The sequence below is a fragment of the Budorcas taxicolor genome, chromosome 3 (assembly GCF_023091745.1).
Source record: "Budorcas taxicolor isolate Tak-1 chromosome 3, Takin1.1, whole genome shotgun sequence".
Classification (NCBI taxonomy): domain Eukaryota; kingdom Metazoa; phylum Chordata; class Mammalia; order Artiodactyla; family Bovidae; genus Budorcas; species Budorcas taxicolor.
Window position 1 is genome coordinate 75,033,012 of NC_068912.1, and position 25,913 is coordinate 75,058,924.

Sequence of the window (25,913 nt, forward strand, 5' to 3'; positions counted from 1 at the left end):
TTTTTATAATGACAAAGCATTTTTGTAGAGATGCTTTTCCCATTTCTACTTGTGTTACGTATATTATGACCAACTGACTTGAATATGACCATCCAATTTCTATCTTTTCTTTAAACTTTTTTTTAATTTCTAAATTTTCATTGGCTATACAATTGAATTTTATTTAATACTGTTCTTTGGCATTAAAAAAAAAAGGCTTTTCATTATCCATGATAAGACTTTTGTGATATGGTTGGTATCAGTATAAGTTTGAAATTAATGTTTATTGTTTTGTTTTAATATAGTTGAAATGTTTTTTCCTAGTCTTTTTTCCATGTTTCATGAAATCATTTTACCAGGGTTTCTAATGTCACAGAAATGGTACACAAGATATAGTTATTGGTGGAGAAAATAATAAAAGTGTTGTTTTAATTGCTCTCACAATTTTGAATTTAAAACTTGATTGGACTTTTTTTTTAAGATGCTTAGTACTACAGTACTAAGTTTCCATACAACAACCTAGTATTTCTAGATTCAACACATTTAAAGAAATTAGATCTGCATATTTTTCCCTCAGAGTGTGAGCATTTAAACGATACCTTTTGTTCTTTTAAAAAAAAAACTGAAATTTTATTAATTTTATAGATAACAGCAACAGAAAATAAGAGCATATACCGCATAGAAATCTTGAAATGTGTTTTATTTAAATACTAAGCAGGTATTTGTATGTATAATTACTCTGTTGATGTGTTCTAATCCTTCCTTGTGCATTTCTTTTTAATTTCCAAGGTCTTAATTTTTAAATTTGCCAGTAATGTTAGTAAGACTAAATTTGTAGTCATGCGGTAATTTTCTAAAAAGTAATTTGTTATAGATGAACCGATTTAATAAAAATTAAATATAAACATTTGTATTTACACCAAAAATATCAGAAGTAGGCTAGTCAGTCATTATAAAATGTACTGTGTGATTCTGTTAAGTAACCAATTGATAGACGGTATTAACTAGTTTATATAAATAGATGGGTGGCAGGTAGGTAAGTAGATAATAGATGGATGGATAGATAGCTTTTGGGTGATTGAGACATAATCATATTATGAAAAAATCATTGCTAATAAAGATAAATACTACATGTTCATTAAAAAGTTACATTTTTCAAATATTGATTACAATGTTTATGTTTTTGGTTTAAAAGAAATATTCCCTTTTCATGCAACAACTCTGTTGCTGCCTAAGAAATCAGCTTCCATATTAAACAAAAGACACTTTACAATAAGGTGACATTTTATTATTTATACAATAAAGAGACTTTTATGTTATTCAAAACACTTTTTTAAATACTGAAAAAGTTGAGTACATCAAAGCCGAAAAATGGCTTTGCTATACACTGCACAGCATTATTATAGTCCCTGTATTTTGTATCTGTACAGAAAGCATCTTCAAAATGCATTCTAATCACATTGTACACCTTTACCTTTTAGTGTCAATACATAAAATAAAACTGGAGAATACAGCTTGCATTTGCGAATTAACTGATAAAGTAACTTCATTGATTCAGTAAATTTAAAATATAGATCCATAGGAGTTCTTTGCACATAAAATGAAGCAGCTTTCAAGGTTGTCATGGTCTTATACAGCAAAAAAAAAACATTAACTACATTCACAATCTATGTTAATAAAGTAGTAAATATGTCTTCATTCAGTTTTTATTTACATCAATATGTAGTTCAACTAAAAGGTACTGTTGTGATACAGTAGTTTTTTTTAACACATACAAAAATGACAATTTTTATATATAATTTAAGCTCAAAATCACAATTATCTCAAAATATTAATTACAACACAGCCATTTCAATTAAACATGTCATGATTTAACTTTTTATAAAACGGTAAAATTTTTTATTAAAGTAAGCAATTTGTTTCGAATTGGCTAGAGTTTACCATGTAGAAAACCTTAAATGGTAAGAGGTGTTTCCGGCCCCTCCCACCCGAATTTGTATACAGCCACCTAAGCTAGCAAAGAGACAGAAAAGGCCCCCAATTTATAAAGATTAAGCCTCTTTTGCTATACTGCCGTGGCTTATTGTTTCTTCCATAAAATCTTTACAAGGGGAGTGTCAATAAACTATGCAGTGAAATGCATGCATTAATATACAATATGTCTATGTAAAATGTTAGCATTTAGTACACATTAAAATGTTCACAAAGACTGCAAAAGAAGTCATAAATAAAGAAGCACTTCTAAGATCTACCAATTGCAAATTGTAAACTTGAAAAGTTCTTAATAATATAATGGAATTTCTTTGAACACAGATCCCAATTCAAGTTCTTTCTCTGGCTAAAGGAGCTTTAGTTACTTGGCCTTAAGATGTCACTGTTGTGCTGCACATATGGTAGAGAAATCAGATGTCATAAAAGAATATGAGTCTAGTGGCTGTCTTCATTTTTTAAAACTGTGGCCCAGTGTTGCATCTCTGCATAGGATTTAGTTTTTAAACTTACAGAAGAGTGAAATATTTCACTAACTGAATTATATGACCTCAAATGAAAAGTGGAAAATGTGTGTGTGTGCATGTGTTTAGCATATGGAAAAATATTAAATAAATAGGTGGAATTAGAGCTTCATTATACAATAATAAAAGGATTGTGCCCCAAAATAACTGAGGTCAAAAGAAATCAACTATAAAATATTTTAGGAATGAAAGAATTTTCACGGATACTTAAAAATCCTAAAAACATAGTATCTAGTATCCTTTTAATTCTTAAGCCAATTAAATTTTTATCATTGTCTTTGTTTAGAATTGCTGTTGTTAATTTAAGATTTTCTCTGAATAGAAAGAGACTATAGTTCATATTATACTTTATTTTTATACAGCTGGGTGGGGGCGTGCCCTTAGGTGGTTATAAAGTGGGAAAAATAAAACTACAGTACCTGCAAATCTTACTTTTGCAAGGTTATTTTTGGTGGTCTTTAAAATTTATAAACAGAATTCAGTAGCTTTTTAACCTCTCATTTTCAACTAGGAAAAATTCCTCTTTCATACGAAGACAGTGTCATTGTCCTTAAGCTTCCTTTAGTCCCATCTATACACTGAATACACAGAGAAACTTGATTGGCTCTTGAGATTAAAAATATGTGGTTTATGTATCAATTATTTTTCACATCAATACTAAGGCTTGCATTTTTGAGGAGGAAAACGTAGTTGAGGATGTTAACGAGAAATGCCTAAACATCATAAAGCAGTATTAAACATTTATTGCATTCCATTGACACTAGGTGTCATCAAAGCTAAAACCAAATTTTCTAGAGTAAGACTTAACATAAAACATTTCTTTCTGCCCTGAACAGATGCCTTTCCACATTCAAGACCAAGAAGAGTCCTTTGTGTGGAAAGACTGCAAGTATTGAAAATAAAACTTATTACAGCAGTACATTCTGAAAATTTATTACCATAGCTGATACAGGAACTGCTTTATATTATATCTGCCTGAGAGTTTCATCTTGGTTTTCCTGTGGACTATTCAAAAATTACATAAGATTTCCTGACTAAATAAGGAAAGGGGAAGAGGGACAGAAAGACACAAAGAAATATAAGGTGATTTTTTTTCCTCCATTCATCAAATACTTTTCCTAATCTAGCTAATATAATGGTCAGTTGACCTGCATACCTGGGCATTGTTTAACTCATTACCTGTGCAAAACGAGTGTGCAAAGAAAAACACCTATGTCTGTCCATACAGAGACATAAAACCTGAGTTTCAATAAAAAGTTTCTAATATAAGAAAACTTCTTAATGTAGGAAAATAACTTTTAAAGGGCAAAAAATACCTTTGTACAATATAATCTACTACCTTTAAAACTTCAGTGTGCATAAGCATCACATATTTTATAGAAGCCAACAAAAAAAGCAACCATTTACAATTTTCTTCACTATAGCTTAGATACCCATATTTTAATTTCTAATAAATAGTCTATTTCAATTCCCCTGAATTCATTAACTTTTCTAAAAGAAAAAGTTAAAAGCACATTCAGATATGAGGACTGTGATGAACAGTTCCTGCGTTTTTCTAAATATTGAGGACCTAGGAGATTTGGGGTTGCTAGGCATATAACAATGCCAAGCCACAAAGGAATTCTAAAATTCAAAAGAAATATAATCTGTTTTTAAAAGAAACTATTTGGAAAAATATTTTGTGGATAGAGTTGGGCCAAGGTCTGCAAGAAGCCATTCTTACCTGCAGGCTCCCTTTCTGCAAATGATTCACTCTTAAAAACTTTCTCCACTCCATTTCCTTAGCTTTCATTTTATTTCATTGCTTTAGTTTTCCATTCTTGAACCCTGAATTGCGCCAACTGATTGTGACTTGTGCCTCCCTGGTTCACATTCAGCCACCAGGGACAATGTCCTCTTCATTTATCTACATCTTTATTAATCTCTCTTCAGGAGCTCAGTTTTCTGCCATGACTTGCTTGCCCCCTCTCACATACCACTTAACTACGTATTGGGGGAAACTCAATCAATGTCCCCACTTATCATGAGATACTGATTTAAGGCTATTTCAAGATCTACATAATCCCTGGGTTGTAAACATCTCAGAAGCACATTGAGAAAATTTTTTAGAAAATGAGTGCAAGTTGGTTCTCCACTTTGCCCCTGGATGACATTGTCATTAATTATGCATTCATGTCAGTTAAGTCACTAACATTTAGAAGAGGAAGCCAACTGAAAAGATTTCAACCCTTGCACCTGTAGTTGGATAGAAGGGCCCTTTGAATCCTTGTATTGACAGGTGAAGGGACTCTGCACAGTTTCCTTGAGTGCTGAACTTCCTCTCTGGGGTCAGCAGGCCTGGTTTGGGGAATAGGGTGGGAAATGCATATGGCAGGGTAAGGGATTAGAGGCATTAGCTTAGGGAACTGTGCTCTCTTGCTTCCTGTTTATATGACACTTGCCTGAGGGTCACTAGAAAAATTTTGAATTTGTGCAGAAAGCTAGAATCAGAGTCATGCCTTCTCTGCCAACAGACTTGTTACCATGGGAACCAATCCAGAAAATGAAAAAAAAAAGCTGGGAATGAAATATGGAGAAAAACTGATAGTTGGTTTTTACATGGCAATTTGAGCACTTGAGATGTAAATAAACAGAATATTCCTTGTGTGGCCAAACCAATGAAAGCAGACAAAATGACTTGTTGGTATCTGGTCCTGGAGACTTATCTGGGGATACAGGAAGAAGCAGTAAGTGTGCTGTAGTTTGGATAAGGGGGCCTTGTAAAACCTCTGGTGATGAACAGCCCAAATGTTAACTTTATGATCAAAGGGACCCTTCAAAAGGCATATGCATGCTTAGCTTAATAAATGAAAGTACCTTGCTGTAACAATTTTCACCTTTCCAAAGCCCCACACACTGCCTGGCAGAAGTATTGCTCACCTAATATGTTATTGCTTGAAACGTCTTTTCAAATACTAAAAAACTAACAAAAGCAGCTTTCAAATCAGTGGTTCCCCTTGCCCCTCCACAAGAAAGCTTTTGTAAGTAGAATTTAAATTTGTTTTATTTAGGAAATATTTATTTTATCTGATACAAGTCCTCCTGTGTGCCCTCTTGTCATTCTGGAGTTGATAATACACTGATCAAGCCAGAGTAGGATATCAGGACCATCTGTAATAAGGGCTTGGAGTTTCAGCCTGTCCTGAGAAAGCAGACCTACCTATTACACTTTCAGAGGCTCTAAGGAGACAGCTGTCCTATTCTCTAATTGGGCTACTTTCTGAAATCCTATGATTAAATACCTCATTTTGTGACTTCAGCCTTTGGCCCATGTTTAAGTATAACTGCCCTAAGGAGAGGAGGGAAGGTCACACTATAGAGGAATTGATTTCACCTTTCATGGAGAGCTAGTTTTCAAGTAGTAGTGAAACCCTTCACCTGACACCCTCCCAACATATGCAAAAGCTAAAAACATCACCCAGGAATAGGAGAAAAGCCACTATTGTACAGCAGTCTTTGGGGGGAGGGGTACATCTAACTTCAAATAGTCTGAATAAAATATGCTCTTTGGGCAGTACTTAAAGTCCACTCCAGTGTTCTTGCCTGGAGAATCCCAGGGACGGGGGAGCCTGGTGGGGTGCCGTCTATGGGGTCGCACAGAGTCGGACGTGACTGAAGCGACTTAGCAGCAGCAGCAGCAGCAAAGTCCTCTGGACACACATTTCACTAGAGATGCTTTCTTCTTTCTCACTAATGACTTGCTGTTCTAGTTGTTAGAATTTCTTACTGAAACCTTTGACAGTCTCAACGAGTTCTTGAAATGCCAGAAGCCCATTAAATTTCTGCTTTTCCAGTAGGGCCTACAAGGTTCTGAAATCCAGTTAAACACCTTATTTTCTGCTACTTGCAGAGTTTGGAGGTGATCTTGATAATAAATTTGAGTACAGTGTTCTTGCTTATGCTAAAATAACTTTTTACATCAATATTTCAGTGAGTTTCAGGATTTGAGACGTCCATGCTTGGGTTTTGCAGGTAGGAAGCATTAGAATAGACTGATGCAGGACTAATCTTTAAAGCTACATGAAGCACTAAGGACAGTTCAGCAGCTGTTTCTGAAATAGGCAAATAAAATATGATAGGATCTTCACAAGCAGTTATGCCTTGGAATTGACATATGCTATATGAGAGACTGCTTTTAATTTCTGTTGTCATCTCTCAAATCAGTCAGCAGATGCCTAGAGGAAGATTAAATAGTCTGCCTTAAACTAAACAATGTAGGTTTTTCTGCATCTTTTTATACTGAACTGGACATTCCTTGGACAACTTGAGTTCCTTCAGGCTAAGAGGCCACCTGATACTGTTTAATAGTTCTGCATCATCTGTTCATTCTTCAGATAAGAATCTGAAACACTTAACATCTCATGATGTATTAAATTTGATTTCTGAGAGTTTAAATTTGAGTTCTGAGAATTTAAATTTGATTTCTTCATTTTTTAAAAACAATTTGATTTCCCTTCTCAATTTCCTGAGGTTAAGTGACTCCTTGCTACATAATGCACCTTAAAGGGTTATAGACATAACTTTTATGGAGTTATCTCTAGTTTATCATACAGTTTAGCATATAGTCACAAACAGCCAATCTTGCCAATCTAGTACATTTTTTGCTTTCAGTTACAAGCATTTGGAAATCAAGAAAAATTGAATGGAATGATGGTGTCTGCATGGAAGGCATATGATGAATAAGTCTAGAAATATAATATGCATTGATGACTAGTGAACAGTATTGTATTGAATATTGGAAATTTGCTAAAAAGAGTATCTTTCAGGTGTTTTCACCACACACAGTATGGCAACTATGGTGACCAAAGCAATGAGACATTAATTAGACTGAATGTAGTAATTAATTTCTCTATGTATTTGTACATCAAATCATGTTGTACACCTTAAATATACATAATTTTTATGAAAAAACCCAAAATGTCACATGCCATTGCTGTTCTTTCTGGATTAAGGTGAGATGTTGGCTAAATAGTTCAATTTAATAAAGTAAAAAAATATGACCTCGCATACGAACCACTGACCATATGTAGTTACTGGGCTTTTTTCAATACCTGTTAACCTTGATCTTCAGTAATATGCCCAAAGTAATATCTGAAGGTCAAAATACCTCTGATTAAGAATTTAATAACCACAATCTTTTTTTCAAATTCAAGCATGCCTCACAGTCCATCGCATAGCTTTAATAATTCCCATTGTCTGAGTTGCTGCACAGAGACACTGCATTGTTCACAAATAAAACCCACCAGCCACTTCATCCACAATTGCAGCTAATTTTTCAGACCGTGGTTGAACTCGTACTTTTCACCCACCCACCTTTATTATAACATAGCTGTCCCACCTCTAGGTTAACGCTAACCTGAATTTGAAAATCCTTGATTTTTCATCTCAAATAGCAAACAAAATCTCTGAAATTTTGTTGCATTAAAAACCATATCTGTTATTTCTCTGGCCAGTGTAATCTCTGAGGAGATTTTCCCCTCAGAATAACTTGTGGAAGTTTATATGACTTCCACTTCTTGATAATTAGGAGATGATGCCAGGGCAGTTGCAACGGTCAACACTGGGGGACCTTTAGAGAAGGGTGTGAAGACTGACCACATAGGCATTTCAGCTGTCCATCTAAATGGAACATGTGAGATTTGGCCTGTATCTGCATAGTTCTAGGCACTCCTTAGTCTTCAACTTTTAGAAAACTTTATCATAGGTATACTGCTCAAGTGTATTTCTTTTTTTTTTTCTGAATTCTCATGGGCCTGTTCTGTTCTTACACACAAAGTATCTCCAACCAGTCCATCCTGAAGGAAATCAGTCCTAAATATTCATTGGAAGAACTGATGCTGAAGCTGAAACTCCAATAGTTTGGCCACCTGATGCAAAGAACTGACTCATTTGAAAAGACCCTGATGCTGGGAAAGATTGAAGGCAGGAGGAGAAGGGAATGACAGAGGATGAGATGGCTGGATGGCATCACCGACTCAATGGACATGAGTTTGCGTAAACTCTGGGAGTTGGTGACGGACAGAGAGGACTGGCGTGCTGCAGTCCATGGGGTCGCAAAGAGTCGGACACAACTGAGCGACTGAACTGAACTGAACTGATCTTCCTAATATGAAGGTGTTTATTAATATAAAGAGTGTGATCTTTTCTTTATGTACATAAGTATTTAGAATATGCGAGTCCACCAGAAGTATGTACATTTTTAAAGGTGTTTAAAACACAAAATTATTTTAAAGCAAAGATTTCAAGAGACCCTAAAGTTTAACTGTTTGATTCTTCCCTTTCCTGAGACTGAGCTCTTTAAGTGGAACAGGAGGCATTTGTTATCATGCTTTGGCTCAGTGGTAAAGAATTTGCCTGCCAATGCAGGAGATGTGGGTTTGATGTCTGGGTCAGGAAGATCCCCTGGAGAAGGAAATGGCTCCCACTCCAGAATTCTTGTCTGGGAAGTCCCATGGACAGAGGAGCCTGGTGGGCTATAGTCCTTGGGATCACAAAGAATTGGACAGGACTTAGAGACTGGGCATGCACTGCACACATCCTGCAGTGAATTAGATTCTCCCTGTCACCTGAGACTGTCTTTTTTGAAAAAGAACATATATGAGGGACAAGAACCTTGCCTTCCTAGGGGAAATGAAAAATATTCTCTGTCCACATTAAAAAAAAAAACACACACACAATAAAGCTGAAAGGAAGTGTTTGCCATTTTATTATTCTGAGAGAGAAAGTGATATTGTTCTGTTCTCTGTCATCACCTTATATTTTGTACCTATATTGTAGTATTTATTAGGCAGGTTATGCGTCTGTCTTTCCATTAGACTGAGCTTTTGAGAGGAAGGACCATGGCTTAATTATATTTTTATTTCCCACTCTTCTCAAAATCCTTTGCTCATTAACATATGTTTATTAAATTAAATGCACAGTAAAAGAGAGAAGTCATTTTAATCACTGATAATTTTTCTTAAAGTATAAACACATAGATTGACTACAGGACAAATCTTAGGATGGCTCAGAGGAAGACTTGGGAGATAATTACTTAATCACCTCTCTAAGCTATAGAACTATTCAAACATATAGGCCTGGATGAATATTCTAAATATGAGTTAATATTATTGTTGATATGGGAAGTTTAAAAAGAAAAGAACAAGAAGACATAGTCCCTTACCTTTCAGTATTTTATGATGATCTAGGTCATTTGGAGAAATATGTGAAAACCAAAAAAAAAAAAAAAAAATTAGTACCTGATATTGTGTGTGTCTGTGTGCCTCTGTGTGTGAGAGAGATGCAGCCAGAGGGAGACTGCAAAAGAGAAAGAGAGTCTTGAGTTTGAGTTTCTCTGAGAAACGGTCACAAACAGATTGGTAACATTTGCTAGCAACATTCATGGTTTCATGAAGAACATAGAGTGATGGCCTGTTAGGGAATCTGTCTTGATCACAATAACACTGTGTGATTATATCAAATGGAAAACACTTATTGCTAAATTGAACGACACCTTTAGTGTGGCAAAAAATTAAGTCAAAAAACTGGCTTTCAGAGATAAAATAAATAGAAGGACAGCAAGTAAAGACAAATATGGCAAGTCAAGAACACTGTGTATAATGATAACAGGAAAAATCAAATTTGCAAAATGGATCTTGCCCACAACCTAACAACTCTCTTTTATGGGTGATTCCTGGCTTCATGAACATCAGCAGTAGTAAATGGAGTGTCAAATATGTCCATCATTCACTTATTTCTCAGTCAGGTGGCACAGCTGGACAACTGGCACCCTACATGTGGTGGCAGGCGTGCACGGAGTGTTTCAGAGGGGTGTAGGCATTGTAAGCAACCGTTCTTCACAACTTTCTGCTCTTCCTTCAGCCGCTTAGGGCTCCACACCCAACCCAACCTTGGTGATTTTCCCATTTGTTTTAACAAAAACCAGAGCTTCCCAACCTCTTTACATCATGGCACAGATAGAAAACGGTCATGCTTGTTCTGCATAATGGGGTATAGGTGGGTAAAATAGATAAGGTCTCTCCAGGCCGCAAGTGAAAGCAGCAAGTCACAAGTCCATGTACTCTGAGGGGATCAATATCTCAGTACTTGAGGGAACTAAACTGCCTGCTGGATAGAAAGCCCTCACCTAGAGTTTCTTCCCAGGAAAACAGAGTTAACACTCTGTGTGGTGCATGCTCAGTCGCTCAGTCGTGTCCGACTCTGAGACCCCACTGTAGCTCGCCAGGGTGCTCAGTCCATGGGATTGTTCAGGCAAGAATATTGGAGTAGGTTGCCATTTTCTCCTCCAGGGGATCTTCCTGACCCAGGGATCGAACCCACGTCTTCTGCGTCTCCTGCGTTGGAGGCAAATTCTTTACCACTGAGCCACGAGGGAAGCCCTAAAACACTCTATCTGTGAAAATGCTTTAGGTGCTATTTGACATAAAAAATTCTAGAAATAAAAACGTACCACAAGCATTAATAAACAAAGCCCCACACTATTTGAGTACAGAAATAGTTTTAAGTAACTTTTCTCTCATTCTCAGTACAAATTTCTCCTAATTTTTGTTCTAATATTTAGTTCAGATTTCACAGCCAAAACTATCATGAAAAGCTCTTGAAAATCTAAGAAGAGAGGAAAAAAGATGATGAAATAGAAAATAAAGCAAATAAGGCAAAAGCTGTATTAAAAAGAATGAAACCGTGGTGAACATCTGTATTTGCTTTAAAATGTGTGGCCATGTTGTATACAATTAAATTTGTTTAGGAGGTATTTTTCTCTTCTGAAAAGAGAGAAAGCACATTTGGTAAGCAAACCCAAGATGGTGCACTGAAATCAACACGCTTCAGGTCATAGAGAAGTTATGGAGTTGGCCAGAAAATTCGTTTGGGTTTTTCCATAACACCTGATGGAAAAATCCAAGCAAACTTTTTGGCCAACCCCCAAAGAAGGTTGACTGAATTTGCTAAGAACATACTGTATTAGTAGTGGGTTGATCATGTGTTTCCTTTGGAGGAAAACTCCAGAGGATTAAACAGTTTTACATAGACTTTGGGAAGGAACACTGTGTGTTCTTTCCACCTTTGCTTGGGTTCAGAAGAAACAAAGATTAAATGGTTGGCAGAGAAATACCACAAACAGGAATAAATAGGCCTTTGGTGGAATTAGCACAGAGGAGGACCAAACAAGGATGATGGCTAAGCCATCGCTAAGCCATGAAAGTGAGGATATAATTAGCTTAGAAGAAGTAAACAGAAACATTTGGTTTTTAAAACAATGATCTAGCCAGTAGAGGCCCTGACATTCCAAATGTCTAAGAACCAAAATAGCTTGAGGACACTGGTCACCAAGGATGCTAGGGGCTTTGTGCCTTCAACAACCAGACATTCTGGTTGAAAGAAGGGAGGCTGGGGGAGATTATAAACCATCCCCTTGAATCTGATTATCAGTTTATGAGATGTATTTTGAAATACATTCTGTATTCAGTTTATAATACATAATATCTGATGATGTGCTCAGTCAGATTTGACTTTTTGTGACCGCATGGACTAGAGCCTGCCAGGCTCCTCTGTCCATGGGATTTTCTCAGCAAGAATACTGGAGTGGGTTGCCAATTCCTCCCACAGGGGATCTTCCCTACCCAGGAATCGGACTCGTGTCTCCTGCGTCTCTTGCACTGCAGGCAGATTCTACACCACTGAGCCACCAGGAAAGCCCAAATCTGATCATAATATTATATTAATTTCTCTACACATAGATAAAATGAAAAATTAAGATTTTATGCTGGATACCTTGTTACTACCAGGTGTCACCTGGAAATAAAGCTGTATACGTATATACACATATTTAGATTTGGACTAGTTTTAGATTTACATAATCAAGATTATGCTCACTTTGGTTCAGTTTAGTCGCTCAGTCATGTCCGACTTTTTGCGACCCCATGGACTGCAGCATGCCAGGCCTATATATTTAATTCCTGATGTTTATGTTTTGGAGAGGTCATCTAAAAATACATATTTTAAATAATTTGTGGTAAATATCTTCCCACATATTTGGAATGAGCATATAGGAAGGAAACTTGTTAAAATATCTCTCCAAAATATTTGGAGAACCAAAGGAGGTTAAAGAACAATTAAACTGGCAGATGTCATAATTAATCTGAGCTGGAATATCAGAATTTAAAATCACACACTCACTTGAAGTTGAGAAAGAGACTCTTTCTTTCTGTGGTTGGGTCCTGGGTGGTTGGTAAAACCTGAGAGGTGTAGTCAAAAATATAGAAACTGATTAAAATAAGCTTAAAACTTTTAATTTTTTGCTTGTATTGTTTAAATTTAGAGCATTATTTCAAACTAATTCTCTCAAAAGAGTATTAACAGTTTTAAAAGGGTGTTAACAGTTTTATCAATAGTTTATTAACATTTATTTATTGTTATATCAGCAGGACCGGTATAAAAACGGACTGTCCAGAGTGTGGTTATCCAAGCTACAGACTTGCTGATTGAGATACATAAAATTGTACTATAGATATAAGGGCTCCATCTGGTGGCAACTCTTCAGAATTGCATACGTATTCCTGCAAAGTGCGGCTCTGTTCAACCATGTATGAAGATACTACGTTAGACGTGAAGCCCAGTTTGTTACTCTCCGTAATTTAAACGGAGGGTATCAGTGAGATGAAACGTATGATTTGTTTCCTTATCAGGGTGGGTTATAGAGGTAAGCGGTAGCCTCCTCTTTGGAGGAATATAATTCCTTAAACGTCGATAGATAAACCATCCTCTCAAGGGCCTCTTCTGTCTGTGATAGAACGATAATTTTCCTTATTTCTTCGCTGAACTTTCACCTAGGGCTATAATGATACTGGCCTTTATTTCAGAAGAGGGCTCTGGTAACTTTTTTTTTTTTATGAGCTACCTTTTGGTGATTTTTTTTCCCTTCCTTTGCTGAGAAGTTAACAGGACTAAAAAAATTATCCACCACATTACAAAAATAACTTGTTATAAATAATGATGAAATGAAACATATTTCTAATATTATGCCTTATTTTTCATCACTTTCTGCCAGGAGAGAGGGAGGGAGAGGAAGGGAATTCCAGGGATGTCTGAAGCGGGTGTGGTCACCAGGAGATGAGGGTGTGTTTGAATCTGGGTCTGATCTCTGCCATCCAGTTCCTTCCGTTCCTCTCTATCTGCCTCTCATCTCCATTTGTTCCCCGTTCTCATTCTTACTTCCCTAATAACTTTAATTTCTCCCTTTTATCCAGCCTTTTATTACTCTTCCTCACTTTTCTAAAAACTCTTACTTAAAATATAGCACTCCAGCTCTTCTAAAATACTCTTACCCACTCGCTAGTCTAAAATAATGTTGCTCTCTCAATTAATACTACGCTTTTCATTTTCACTGCATTTTTGTTCAAACAGAAATTGGCATTCTTTTCCTCATGTAAATACATAGAGAGTGGGTTATATGACCAAGCTGGACAGTTTGAGCCACCCTACTATAAAAAAAAAAGATTTGAAATTTCCTTCAGGATATACTAATGGCTTCTAGATACAAAATTTCATTAAAAGAAGCCCTACACGGCCCGTTAGCAAGTTCTCCCCATACAAAGAAATTAAAAGGCAGAGACAAAAAAAAAAAAAAAGGCAGAGGCAGCTGGAATAATTAGTATTATTAGTATAAACACAGCAGTAATGAGAAATAGATTTAATGTTTGAGACTGATTGAATTCTGTAATTCAATTTGCTATGAAACCCAAATAGAAACCCAAGTGGGAAATACTGTTGAGAGAAAGCTAAGAAAGAAATGCTTTATTTGTAAGGAAAGCAAGATCCTATGAGGTAATAAAGGAACTCTGGTTAGGAGCTTACCAACCTAGTGTTCTCCTAACAGACATTTTTTTTTCTCCCCCAGGGGTTGAATTCCAATTTTTTTTTTTTTTTGCTCCTACAAACAAAGTACGTAATGAAACTAATAGCAATGGCAGTAGAAATACTTTTCTTTCTGCTTTGAGATCAACAGGCTAGATTCTGATCTCTATAAAAGTTTGGGAGGGGGCGTGTGGTTTTATTAAAGTAATCAGCTTTTCTGTGATCTCTGTACACAGTTAATTATGTTAATTTTAAAGCTTTTGCAGTAGCCTGAGAATTCTGGAGTATATGATATTTTACTTTAAGGATGACGATAGTGGAATATCCCCATGAAAGGATCCCAAATGCAGTGTGAAAATATTGTTATGTTAAACTATAGCTAAAAGCTGTGGACAGACTTGTCTTTAGAGCAGGCAGCGTTAGGCAGTGATTTCATTAAATTTTAGAGCTAAAATAGGGTTAGGGATTTGCTCTTCTCAACTACTTTTCCCTAGCCATCCCTATCACAACTTCTTTTACTACTGCCCACGTTCCAAATTGTAAAGCTTGATAAAGTGATCTACCAAGTCACAGTGTAGAGCTGGAATAACCCTAAATAGGGACCTAAAGCCAGTTCTAAGCATGCACTTTTGTCTCCTTGGTTTACAAAATCACTTGACCTCTCCAGGTCTTGGGCCTCTGGTACAATGTGGAAACAGGGCTTGATTACCTCTAAGATGCTCTAAGACCAAGACAATGGCTCTATAAGTTCAACCTTTGCATTCATTTCTCAGGGAGATTTCTGGCATCCCTCTGCATGACTTCTTCCAAGAAGAGAAGACCCAAACGAAATCAAAAGGATTGATATGATGTGCTCCAATTAAATAAACAAAAGTTGTTTCTTAAACTCTTTGGATGGTGTTTAAGGTCCTTAGTTTCCCTGGTAGCTCAGCTGGTAAAGAATCCACTTTCAATGGGCTGATTCTGGGGTTGGGAAGATCCCCTGGAGAAGGGATAAGCTACTTACTCCAGTATTCATGGGCTTCCCTGGTGGCCCAGACGGTAAAGAATCTGCCTGCACTGCGGGAGACCTGAGTCTGATCCCTGGGTTGGGAAGATCCTCTGGAGGAGGGCATGGCAACCCGCTCCAGTATTCTTGCTCGAGAATCCCCATGGACAGAGGAACCTGGCAGGCTACAGTCCATGGGATCACAAAGAGTCAGATACGACTGAGTGACTAAGCACATCACAAGGTCCTTAGAAAATATAAAAGGGAAATCAAATACAACTGTTGAAACACAGCACGAGAACCTAAAAGGTCTTAGAAGAAATGCTGGGGAGGAGAGGAAGATTGGTTTAAAAGGGAGAATTGAAGAAAGAAAAGAATGAACTGAGGAAGTGAACGTTTCATGGTTCAAAGTTGTTACATAAATTGAACATCAACTTCTTGTTTAATCCAGTAAATGTGTTTACGTGCCAGGCCTATCATCCACTTTATCACTGAACAAATATTTATTGAGCACCTGCTATCCTTCTCACACTCTACAGGCCCTAAGGATACATAGAAAGCAAAACCAGATGTGCCTCCTCGATGCTCTTCAGTCTAGCATGCCTCTTTTAAGTATTGTCTGATCCTCCCAAGAAGCATCCAGGTGATAAGAGAGGAAAGAACAAAGGTGTATCAAACCTCTATGACTGAAGGTAGACTGTAATAAGTACTATAAAACATACAAAAAGTAATATGATGGTATTAATATTAGGGAGAGAAACTTCTTCCAATATAATACTAGGGAAAATCTAGTGGTAATCTTTGAACTGGATCCTGAAGGCTGCGTATAATTTTGATACTTTACAAAGAGAATGGGGAGAGGAAGACATTTCAATAGAGGGAATAGAGGGACCATTGTGGGCAAAGGCTGAGATCAGAAAGTACTTAGTGAAAGGTAAAGATTTTAGATGTCCAAAACACTGGGTATGGGGGCTTCCCCGGTGGTCTAGTGGTTAAGACTTTTACCTCCCACTGCAGGAGGCACAGGTTTGATTTCTGGTCTGGAAATTTAAATCCCACATGCCACATGGTGCAGCCAAAAAAAGACAATAACAATAAAAAAAAAAACCTGGGGACAAATTCTACCTCAATAAAATTGTTAAAAAAAAACCTGCATATGTACAGATTGAGTGAAGAAAAACAAGTAATTCCTAGATTCAAATAATCAAACTTTTCTTGAAAGAATAAACAGATGTCCATGATATGTGAATGTCTGATCCTACTTAATGCAAACAGTATTTTCATGGGCTAGTCTGAACAGCACTCAGTAAAATACTTTCACCTCACTGAAGTAAGTGAGGTAAATAAACATGACATGCAGCCAGCTGAATGAATATTCAACTCATTGCATTTCTCCATGGGTCATGAGTGATTCTAATATTGCTCCTCTGGACTCATGCTTTCTGATGGCCTGTAAGAAGCAGTGGTCATAGGAGGGATCCTTTAGGGACATTAAGCATAGAAGAATCTCTTCAATCAAACACATCAAGCCTTTAAAAATACAGCTTCTATCTCTTTCCTCCATCATGTCAGTGACATACAGCCACACTGCAGAGCCAGGTTGAAGGATATCATTTTTTCTAATAGTCTCTCTCTTCTTTGGAACAAATTGGTAAAATTTTCTTTCACAGATTCAAAGGATTACAGTTGCTATTTATCTTGTCCAGTAAGGCATCCACTTTTGCCACTTCTAGCCTCTCAAATATTGTCCTAAGTCTTGGGAAATACTCATATAGCCTCCCAAAGACAATAGAACCCAGTAGGAAGACCTATTTATAGCTCCAAATGTAACATGCTCAAGCTTCAAAGAGATTTGACTAGATAAGGACGCTGCTTCCTTTTGCAATGCATGGGCTGAGGGCAGGGACACAGGGACTCACCATATGGTCTTGTACTCTTTGATCGGGAAGTTCTCCCACCTTTTCACTTGATTGTGAGATTCTGTGCAGAGGAGACCATGTTACAGCTCTCGTAGTGCCTGGTATATAGCTGATGCTCAACAAATATTTGTTAACATCACATTTAATGTTTCTGTTATATTCTTCAATAAACATTCCCCAAATGTTTTGAATTTATGAATGACATACCTTAGGCATCTGAGATTCAGCTACAGTTCTCCTATGGAGGAATTACAGAGTTTGCTGATGAAAGTACAGCTCTGTACTAAGATGTTTTACTCTAGGTATAGAGTTAGTGGACTATTTTTAGGCTGCTTACTCATCCAGTTATTTTAAAGAAGGGAAGGAAAAACTGACACAAATAATACAATTGTGTAACAGGGATAGATTTGAGAAAAAATATGCATTTTCAAAAGTAGAGAAAGATTGGATGATTCATTTAACTTTTCCCCTCAACATCCTTTCCTACACACATTAAAAGTTACACTAGCTTAAAGAATGAAATATTTTAAAAGCCTCCCCACCCACAAAAAAAGGGATAAGACTTTCACCAGCAGAGTCATAGGATTTCACTGCTTTCTACATGAACACTGCCTGAATTTCACAATCTTCTACTCTGAGGTGCTGCTATTAACAAAATACAAAATTAGGCCAAGAAAAGTGAGTTATGCAGCCCAGGAAAATTAGGGGAGGTTGGTGTGGCTCCAGAGATAACGTTCTCATCTGTGCCTGCTTTACATCCTGGTCTACTTCTTATCTTGTTCAGCACTCATTGGGTTGTTGCAAAGCAAGAGCTCACTGTTACACATCAAAATCCAACAGGGAAAAAGCTACCAGATAAAATAATGCTTCTAAAGATAGGGCCGGTGAATTATTTTTCTTCTCTGTTTTTCTCTCTTTACTTCCTATAGAACTGCTGTCAGAGAAGATTATGATAATCACATAGCTAAAAGCCCAAGGCTTTAATGAAATTTCTAGGTTTTCATTTACCCTCTTTATTCAAAACTTAGAGTGGACTTTCTCCCTCCATTTATCAGAAATCTTTGAATTCTCCAAAGTTAAAATCATGGAGTTTATACTATCACAGGATAGTATTTCCCATTCACCCTCTTGTAGACAGTGTCAAAGGTGAGGACGATTGGAACCTGTCCCCATGACAATCAGCTGGGAGCCTCAGAGAGTGTCCTTAATGTAGTAAAATCCAACATTTCAAAAACAGAAGTGGAAACAGTTCTACTGAAGCCCTGCAAGCTTCACCCTTGCACACGAGCTTTGTTTGATGCTGTCAGAAACGTGACCCATGCTCCACCTTTGAGCCTTGGTTAATGCTACTACACTGGGTTCCTGGATCACCCAAGAAATTTCCTCCCAAACTGGAAGCTGGACCTCAGTTGATAGTCAGGGGTCTCCAAGCAGAACTCTAAGGGGACCTCTTATCCTTGTGTCAGCAGGACAGAAGCAGTCATTTGCCCTTGGAACATCATGGGGAGTTGGAGGTAATGGATCTATAGCAGCAACAGCAGTGAGGAAGATAGGTCAGTTTTGCATTCTAGAACCAAAAACACCACCAGAAGGTTCAGAATATAACTAGAAAACTTGATTGTATCTGCCTTAGTTTTGTATGGTAGAGTGTTTCAAAAAACATTCTCTGAAGCGTTTAGATCAAATGAGGTTGAAAGGATGCCTAGGAGAGGTGATGACCGGGATCTCCTATAATATTGACTTACATGCTTTTCTTTGTCGCACATTTATTTTTCCACAGCCCACACTCTACTTTCTTGCTGTAATGTATACTTGGGGGATGGTTGTGCTGAGAGTGATGGGGGCAATACTCTGGGCCAAGCCAGGATGCTTTCTTAATGGAAGGTGTATTATTAAGGAAAAAAGTTTGTGCAGATTGAAGATTTCCTCCCAATTCCCAGATGATCAGGCAGCACTAATACAACCAAAAGAGAGGGCACATCACCAACCCAGTGTTTGAACATTTTATTAAGCCTCAGAATGATTTAGCATTTCTGTGAGAGGAAAACTCAACCTTGTTTTTCTTGATACTACATAAAGGACCTATCTTCTTAACTGATTAGATTTTATTATTTGCATAACTTTTTACTGACCCAGTGTTTCAAAAAACATGTTATTTGGTCAGCGTATCAGGAATCAGCCAAAGATGTTGATTGAATTCACCAAAGACTAAGAGTGGTGGTCCTCTGCCAACTTGGTCTGTCATCTGCTTATGTTGTGGTGCCCTTTGCCAGGTGTGAAGTTGTCAGAATGGACTCTTGAACTGTGTGCCAACAAGGGGCAGAAACTTACTGAGGACAGCATTAAAAGTCAATAGAAAGGCAAGTTGGCAAACACACACTGTTTTCCAAGGCTTTAAATTGTGGTGGAGATATTAAATCGATTTTGTGATTAAAAGTAAAATCTTTTCCTTCATCAGTCATTTTGCCAAATTCAGATACTTTTCATGTAATGTATGAATAGATAAATTTAACTTTTTCAAAGTTTTCCTTCCTTTGAATACTCCCTCTCTTTAGCTCACCTAGTAAAACATATCTCAGTACTGCTTCTAATAAGTAATTATATTAGTGATATATGTGGAATCATCTTCAAGATTAAGAACTAATCAATCTTGATTTGTCATTCTCTTTAAAACTGCTTTCCATCCTGAATATGGTAATCCAACATAAGGCCCAGATTGTTTGACATCTATGTAATTACAGTTCTTATTAACTGGGACATATATATTTGATAGATTTCAATAAGCAATAAATTATCATGATATAAATATCTGTATGGTATACTGACTTTCAATATTTCTTGTCAAAAAGATCCTTATATTTTGAAAGTGTTATGTTTGTTTAGGTAGCTGTGTTGTCTGGTAAGCTAGAATTATCATAAGAGAGCTTTGGTGACAATGTATGATAAGCCATGTAAATAGTAAAAAAAAAAAAAATGTCCACTAATGTCTATTTGGCTTGCAAAATCTGTAACAATTCTACTAGTAATTTTCAGTGCTTATTCTTTTCACCTAATACTTTTCTCATTCCCTCCCATTATGTCTTACTCATGTCAGGTATAAGACAGCTTTCTCAGCAGAAAGATCCTAATAAAAATCAAAGACCAAGGTGAGTCTATTGGAGTCATCATGAATTACACTCCTTTTTTTTGTGGCTCTTGATTTTTCTTTTTTAAAGGCACACCCTTAACTTTTGCTTGTTCATTTTTGTTAACATAAACCAGATGCTAATTCAAACAGCAAAACCAGTCCTTCCAAAAAAAACCAATACCACAAATTTGTGTATTATTGGTTTTGGTCACCCATGGAATCAATAAGACTCTTCCTCCTTAAGTGATCAATGATTTTTTTCAGTCAACTTAAAAAAACAAAATACCTCTTTTCATTATTACCTGCCTTTTTTCAGTATGCAGCATGGCAGTACAATTGACAATGAGGTGCTTTGCACATCAGCTTTCCTTTCCAGCTGGTCAGGGGTCCCTTTTCTCTTTTTCTCATTTCCTGAGAACAGGAAGGAGTAAAGCATGGCCCAAGACAATGTTGTCTGTCACATTAGGAGTGGCAGAGGGTTTACTAGATCATGGTTCTCTCCGCTTGGCCTCAGAAATATCTCCTGAGACCCTGTGTTTGATGTGGAAACTTGACCTAAGAAAAAAGACTTGGGAAGTCCTTTATCTGGCTCTTCTCCCAATTATCCCATGAAAGATTAACAAAACTAATGGGATGACTGGAGCTGCTTCATGGCTACCAAACTACACCCATGAGTTTGTTTCTCCTTTAAGTGATCTTGGGAAGACAGTGAGGGCCTCTATCTTGACTACTGATGATCATCCGAATATAGTGGCTGGTATGGTAGTTTGGTGTGAGTTTTTGGCAAAGAAAAAATTAGGCTCTGAAAGACATTTCTCATCAGAAATTGTCAATATATTAAAATGCATTTAAAAGTTACTTCTGGGAAGCATATTAAATAGGCCAATCATTTAATCATTTGCTAAATATCAAAGCCTATAAAATCATAGTTTAATGTCACCCTGACATAAAGCAACATCAAAATTAGTGCATCATCTATAAAGTGAAGTATCATTTGCCTTCAAGTGACAAATTCTATTGCCAAAAAAATACCACTGTACTTCTAATAAGTGACACTCATTTTAATAGACCCTACAAAAATACAATATTTTCAATGTCCCCATAAAACAGTTAACTTACAAATATTACTCTCAGAGCTTTGGTGAGATCAATGTATGATACTGTTGTGAAAATCGTAACAAAATACTTGGAACACTGGCGTGTAAAGTAAATTCATTATATATATTTAAAAAAAGAGAGCTATGTCAAAATGTGAGAGAATGCATATAACCAACTCTGGGAAATTATTCTGGAATGTGAAATTAATATTTTAATCAAATGAATGACTAATATATAAAAGAAACATTTTTAAAGGGTTATAAAATGGATTTTGATCATTTGTAAAGGAAAACAGTTCCAATGTAAAAATAACTAATTATATATTAATGATGCTCATCTTTCTCTTCAGTGAGACAGAATTTAAGATTATATGTATTTTGCAACTTTGGGGGGAAAAAAGATATTTTCTCTACTTTGCCCTCCAAGGCAGGCATGGAAATTAGTAATACCAGATAGACCATGGCTCTGAGAAATTATATTTGAAGTTTCATATTTAAATAGCAAGGTTTATTTTATCACCCCCATAACTTTCTAACAATAGTCTTTCTTAATGATAAATTTTATCAATACCCCAAACTCATTTAAAATGATTTAAAAGTAGCAAATTGGATAAAGCAACACACAAATAAATTCCACATTTACAAGTAAAGAAATCACAGGGCTACAGTTTATAATCAACATAAACTTGAAAGAAATAAAGCAACACCTTGCTGCCACCCATCATTCACTGCTTACATTTGTGGTGAAAAAGATTTATCTACAATGACCTTTAGTCTGTTTCTTAACTCTGTCTGTATTGTAATTAGCTAAAGGCATTGAACAAATTAGGTTGTTCTATCTTTTATTCAGGTCCCAGAGGTAAATGGCTAACTGATGAAATATTTCACTCTGTGTTATGAGAATTTAGCAAATGAATATGGAACCAAATATAAACACTTTATACCATATGTACAGTTACTTTCATAAGGCATTATCTTGTAATTTTTATTGAAAAAGATTCAATATAGTAAAGTCTTATTTTAAGATATATTTTCTTTCTCAATCCGAGATGTTTAATTTATGAAAATATTGTTTTTTTCTCTATATTCTTTTTGTTTATATGCCAACATATACTTTGTGCTAGAAATATTTTATGGGAATTACAATTCTTTATATTTGTATTTTCTATATAAAGGCATATACAATTTTGAGGCAGTGTTTCTGATGGAGAGCAGAATTCATAAAGAGCTTGTGTGTGCTTCCGTGCTCCGAAATTATATGAAATCCACTTTGAGAAGAAACTTATTCAATTAAAAAAAAAAATCAAAACCAAAACTGCACCAATGCACAGCCAGAGGCTGACAATTAAAACTAATACATAACCACATGAACATCATATTTATATAGTTAACATTTTTAAGGATGATCAGTGCTAACATTATAGTATTATACATTTGGCACTAATGTTTGCCATTGGTCCAGCAATTGGCAAAATTTGTTTCTATGTATAAATTTATTTGAACATTAGGTCTGGCTAGACGTATCTTCACTATTTATAAAAAATATTTAGACAGTAAGCTCACGTTGAATAACTAGGTCTACTGTGTTCTGGAAACTCTTCAGTAGTAATACAGCTTTTTCGTGTTCCATATGTACAAAACTATGTCCATTGGCCTGTAAACACACAAATAAAACAGGGTCATCAATGCAAGATACTTGTTTATCACATTGTTCTTGTCTCTAATAATAAGATTTAAGAGAGTATGAGCAACAAATAGTCATATGTTTTTAAAATTCACACCAGAATTGCAACTATGGAAACAACTAATTAATTTCACCCAGCTTCAACTTAATTTATTAATTCAACAAATACTTATCAATTATCTAGTATATCCTACTTTGGATTGTCCTAGTATAATGCTAGTTCAGTTCAGTTCGGTTCAGTCACTCAGTCATGTCCGACTCTTTGTGGCCCCATGAATCACAGCACGCCAGGCCTGCCTGTCCATCACCAACTCCTGGAGTTCACCCAAACTCATGTCCATCAAGTCGGTGATGCCATCCAGCCATCTCATCCTCTGTCGTCCCCTTCTCCTCCTGCCTCCAATCCCTCCCAGCATCAGGGTCTTTTCCAATGAGTCAACTCTTGGCATGAGGTGGCCAAAGTATTAGAGTTTCAGCTTCAGCATCTGTCCTTCCAAAGAACACCCAGGACTGATCTCCTTTAGAATGGACTGGTTGGATCTTCTTGCAGTCCAAGGGACTCTCAAGAGTCTTCTCCAACACCACAGTTAAAAAGATCAATTCTTCAGTGCTCATCTTTCTTTATAGTCCAACTCTCACATCCATACATGACCACTGGAAAAACCATAGCCTTGACTAGATGTACCTTTGTTGGCAAGGTAATATCTTTGCTTTTCAATATGCTATCTAGGTTGATCATAACTTTCCTTCCAAGGAGTAAGCGTCTTTTAATTTCATGGCTGCAATCACCATCTACAGTGATTTTAGAGCCCCCCAAAATAAAGTCTGACACTGTTTCCACTGTTTCCCCATCTATTTCCCATGAAGTGATGGGACCAAATGCCATGATCTTATAGCCACTATGCAAATCACAGAGAAACACCAGTAAGTACCACACAGATACACTTGAAATATGATAGTTATTTTGTTCTTGGTCTGATTTATTTTGTTTTTGCAGGAACTCTGTTGATGTGATTTAGAAGTGTTCACAGGACCATTGCCTTTTTGTCATATAAAGAAAGCTGAGCACCGAAGAATTGATGCTTTTGAACTGTGGTGTTGGAGAAGACTCTTGAGAGTCCCTTGGACTGCAAAGAGATCCAACCAGTTAATCTTAAAGGAAATCAGTCCTGAATATTCATTGGAAGGACTGATGCTGAAGCTGAAACTCCAATCCTTTGGCCACCTGATGTAAAGAATTGACTCACTGGAAAAGACCCTGATGCTGGGAAAGATTGAAGGCGAGAGGAGAAGGGAATGACAGAGGATGAGAAGGTTGGATGACATCACCGACATGATGGACATGAGTTTGAGCAAGCTCCGGGAGTTGGTGATGGACAGGGAAGCCTTGCGTGCTGCAGTCCATGGGGTTGCAAAGAGTCAGACACGACTGAGTAACTGAACTGAACTGATAAACCCACCAACACTGTCAAATGTTTCACTTGTGTAAAACAAAACATATGGTATAGTTAAATCTTATTTTGACTCACTGAAAAGTTCTTAATTTAAAATTTTAATATTAAAAAGATAATTTCTATTTCCCTCATTGTTAAAAACAAATATATTCATTATTTCTATCAGTGGTTCTCAATCCCATTCAGAGATGAATTAATTTCTGCGTGATCTAGGCTAGTTTTGTTATTTTTATAAATGAAAGAGTTACACCTCAGCGAGGTTAAGCAACATGCCTGAGGTCAAACAGCTAAACTAGGGCTGAATCATCTGATACTATAATATTCCTTCTTATTATTTCTTGCAATACTTTACTGAAATAGTAACATTACAATCGCTCCCAGTGATTTGAACTACTATTTCATTGATCTTGATAAATTAATCAACATTTTATCCTTAAAATAGTTGCTATCTTATTTCCTACTGTAATTTTTTTTACACCAATTTTCCACTTCTTTATTTTCAATTTATGCAGAATCTCAGATAAGAGAAGTGGCTTTGGCAAGGAAGGAATGTGGAAGTCAAGGGAAACTGTGGTGATGCCTAGTACATCATGATTTCAAAGCTATAATTCTCATTCAGATTCCTAACAAGTTTAATCTAACTTGAGTACTTGTAAGAATAACACTTTGTCCTAAATTAGAATCTAAAGAAATGCTGAATCTCTCATTCTTATAGTTTTAACTTTTAACTCTGGCTTAATTGTTGTTGTTGCAGTTACATGTGAACCATCTCAAAAGTAGAAAGACTAAGTGAGACCATCTGCTAGGGCGGTGAGACCTGAAAGGGAACATTAAAAAGGAGAAAACTTTTAGGCATCTGATTGGATAAGGGCATAAGAAATAAATGAAAAATCAAAGTATGATGCCGTTAACAGAAGATGGAAATCTTGGAGAAGCAGCAGGCTTAGTCAGGAAAACAACAGAGTTTGTGGTACCGGCGACACATGCAAGGAAATGTTGATCATACATATAGAAATAAAAGACTGGAGTTCAGGAAGGAGGTCAGAGTGGTCCTTTAGCAACAGGCAGTAGGTTAGGGTTACGCAGCTAACCTAGGGCTGAATCATCTGATACTTTAATATTCCTTCTTATTATTTCTTGCTGAGAGAATTATCAGAAAATAAGTTTAAAAGGGAGCATTGTGAAAGAAGGAAAATCTAGGGAGGGGAGCAGGATTGGTCGTAGCTTTGAATTCGAGGAGCAGAACTGAAAGACGGCATT

At 36.5% G+C, this 25,913-nt stretch overlaps 1 protein-coding gene across 1 annotated transcript in view; it reads right to left on the minus strand.

Moving 5' to 3' along the window:
- Positions 1-23,061: 23,061 nt before the first annotated feature.
- LRRC7 (leucine rich repeat containing 7) overlaps positions 23,062-25,913 on the minus strand; it is a 492,466-nt gene continuing 489,614 nt past the window's right edge. The window contains exon 26 of the mRNA XM_052637059.1: positions 23,062-23,169. Coding sequence (XP_052493019.1) covers positions 23,062-23,169 — 108 coding nt within the window. The remainder of the gene's footprint in view (positions 23,170-25,913) is intronic.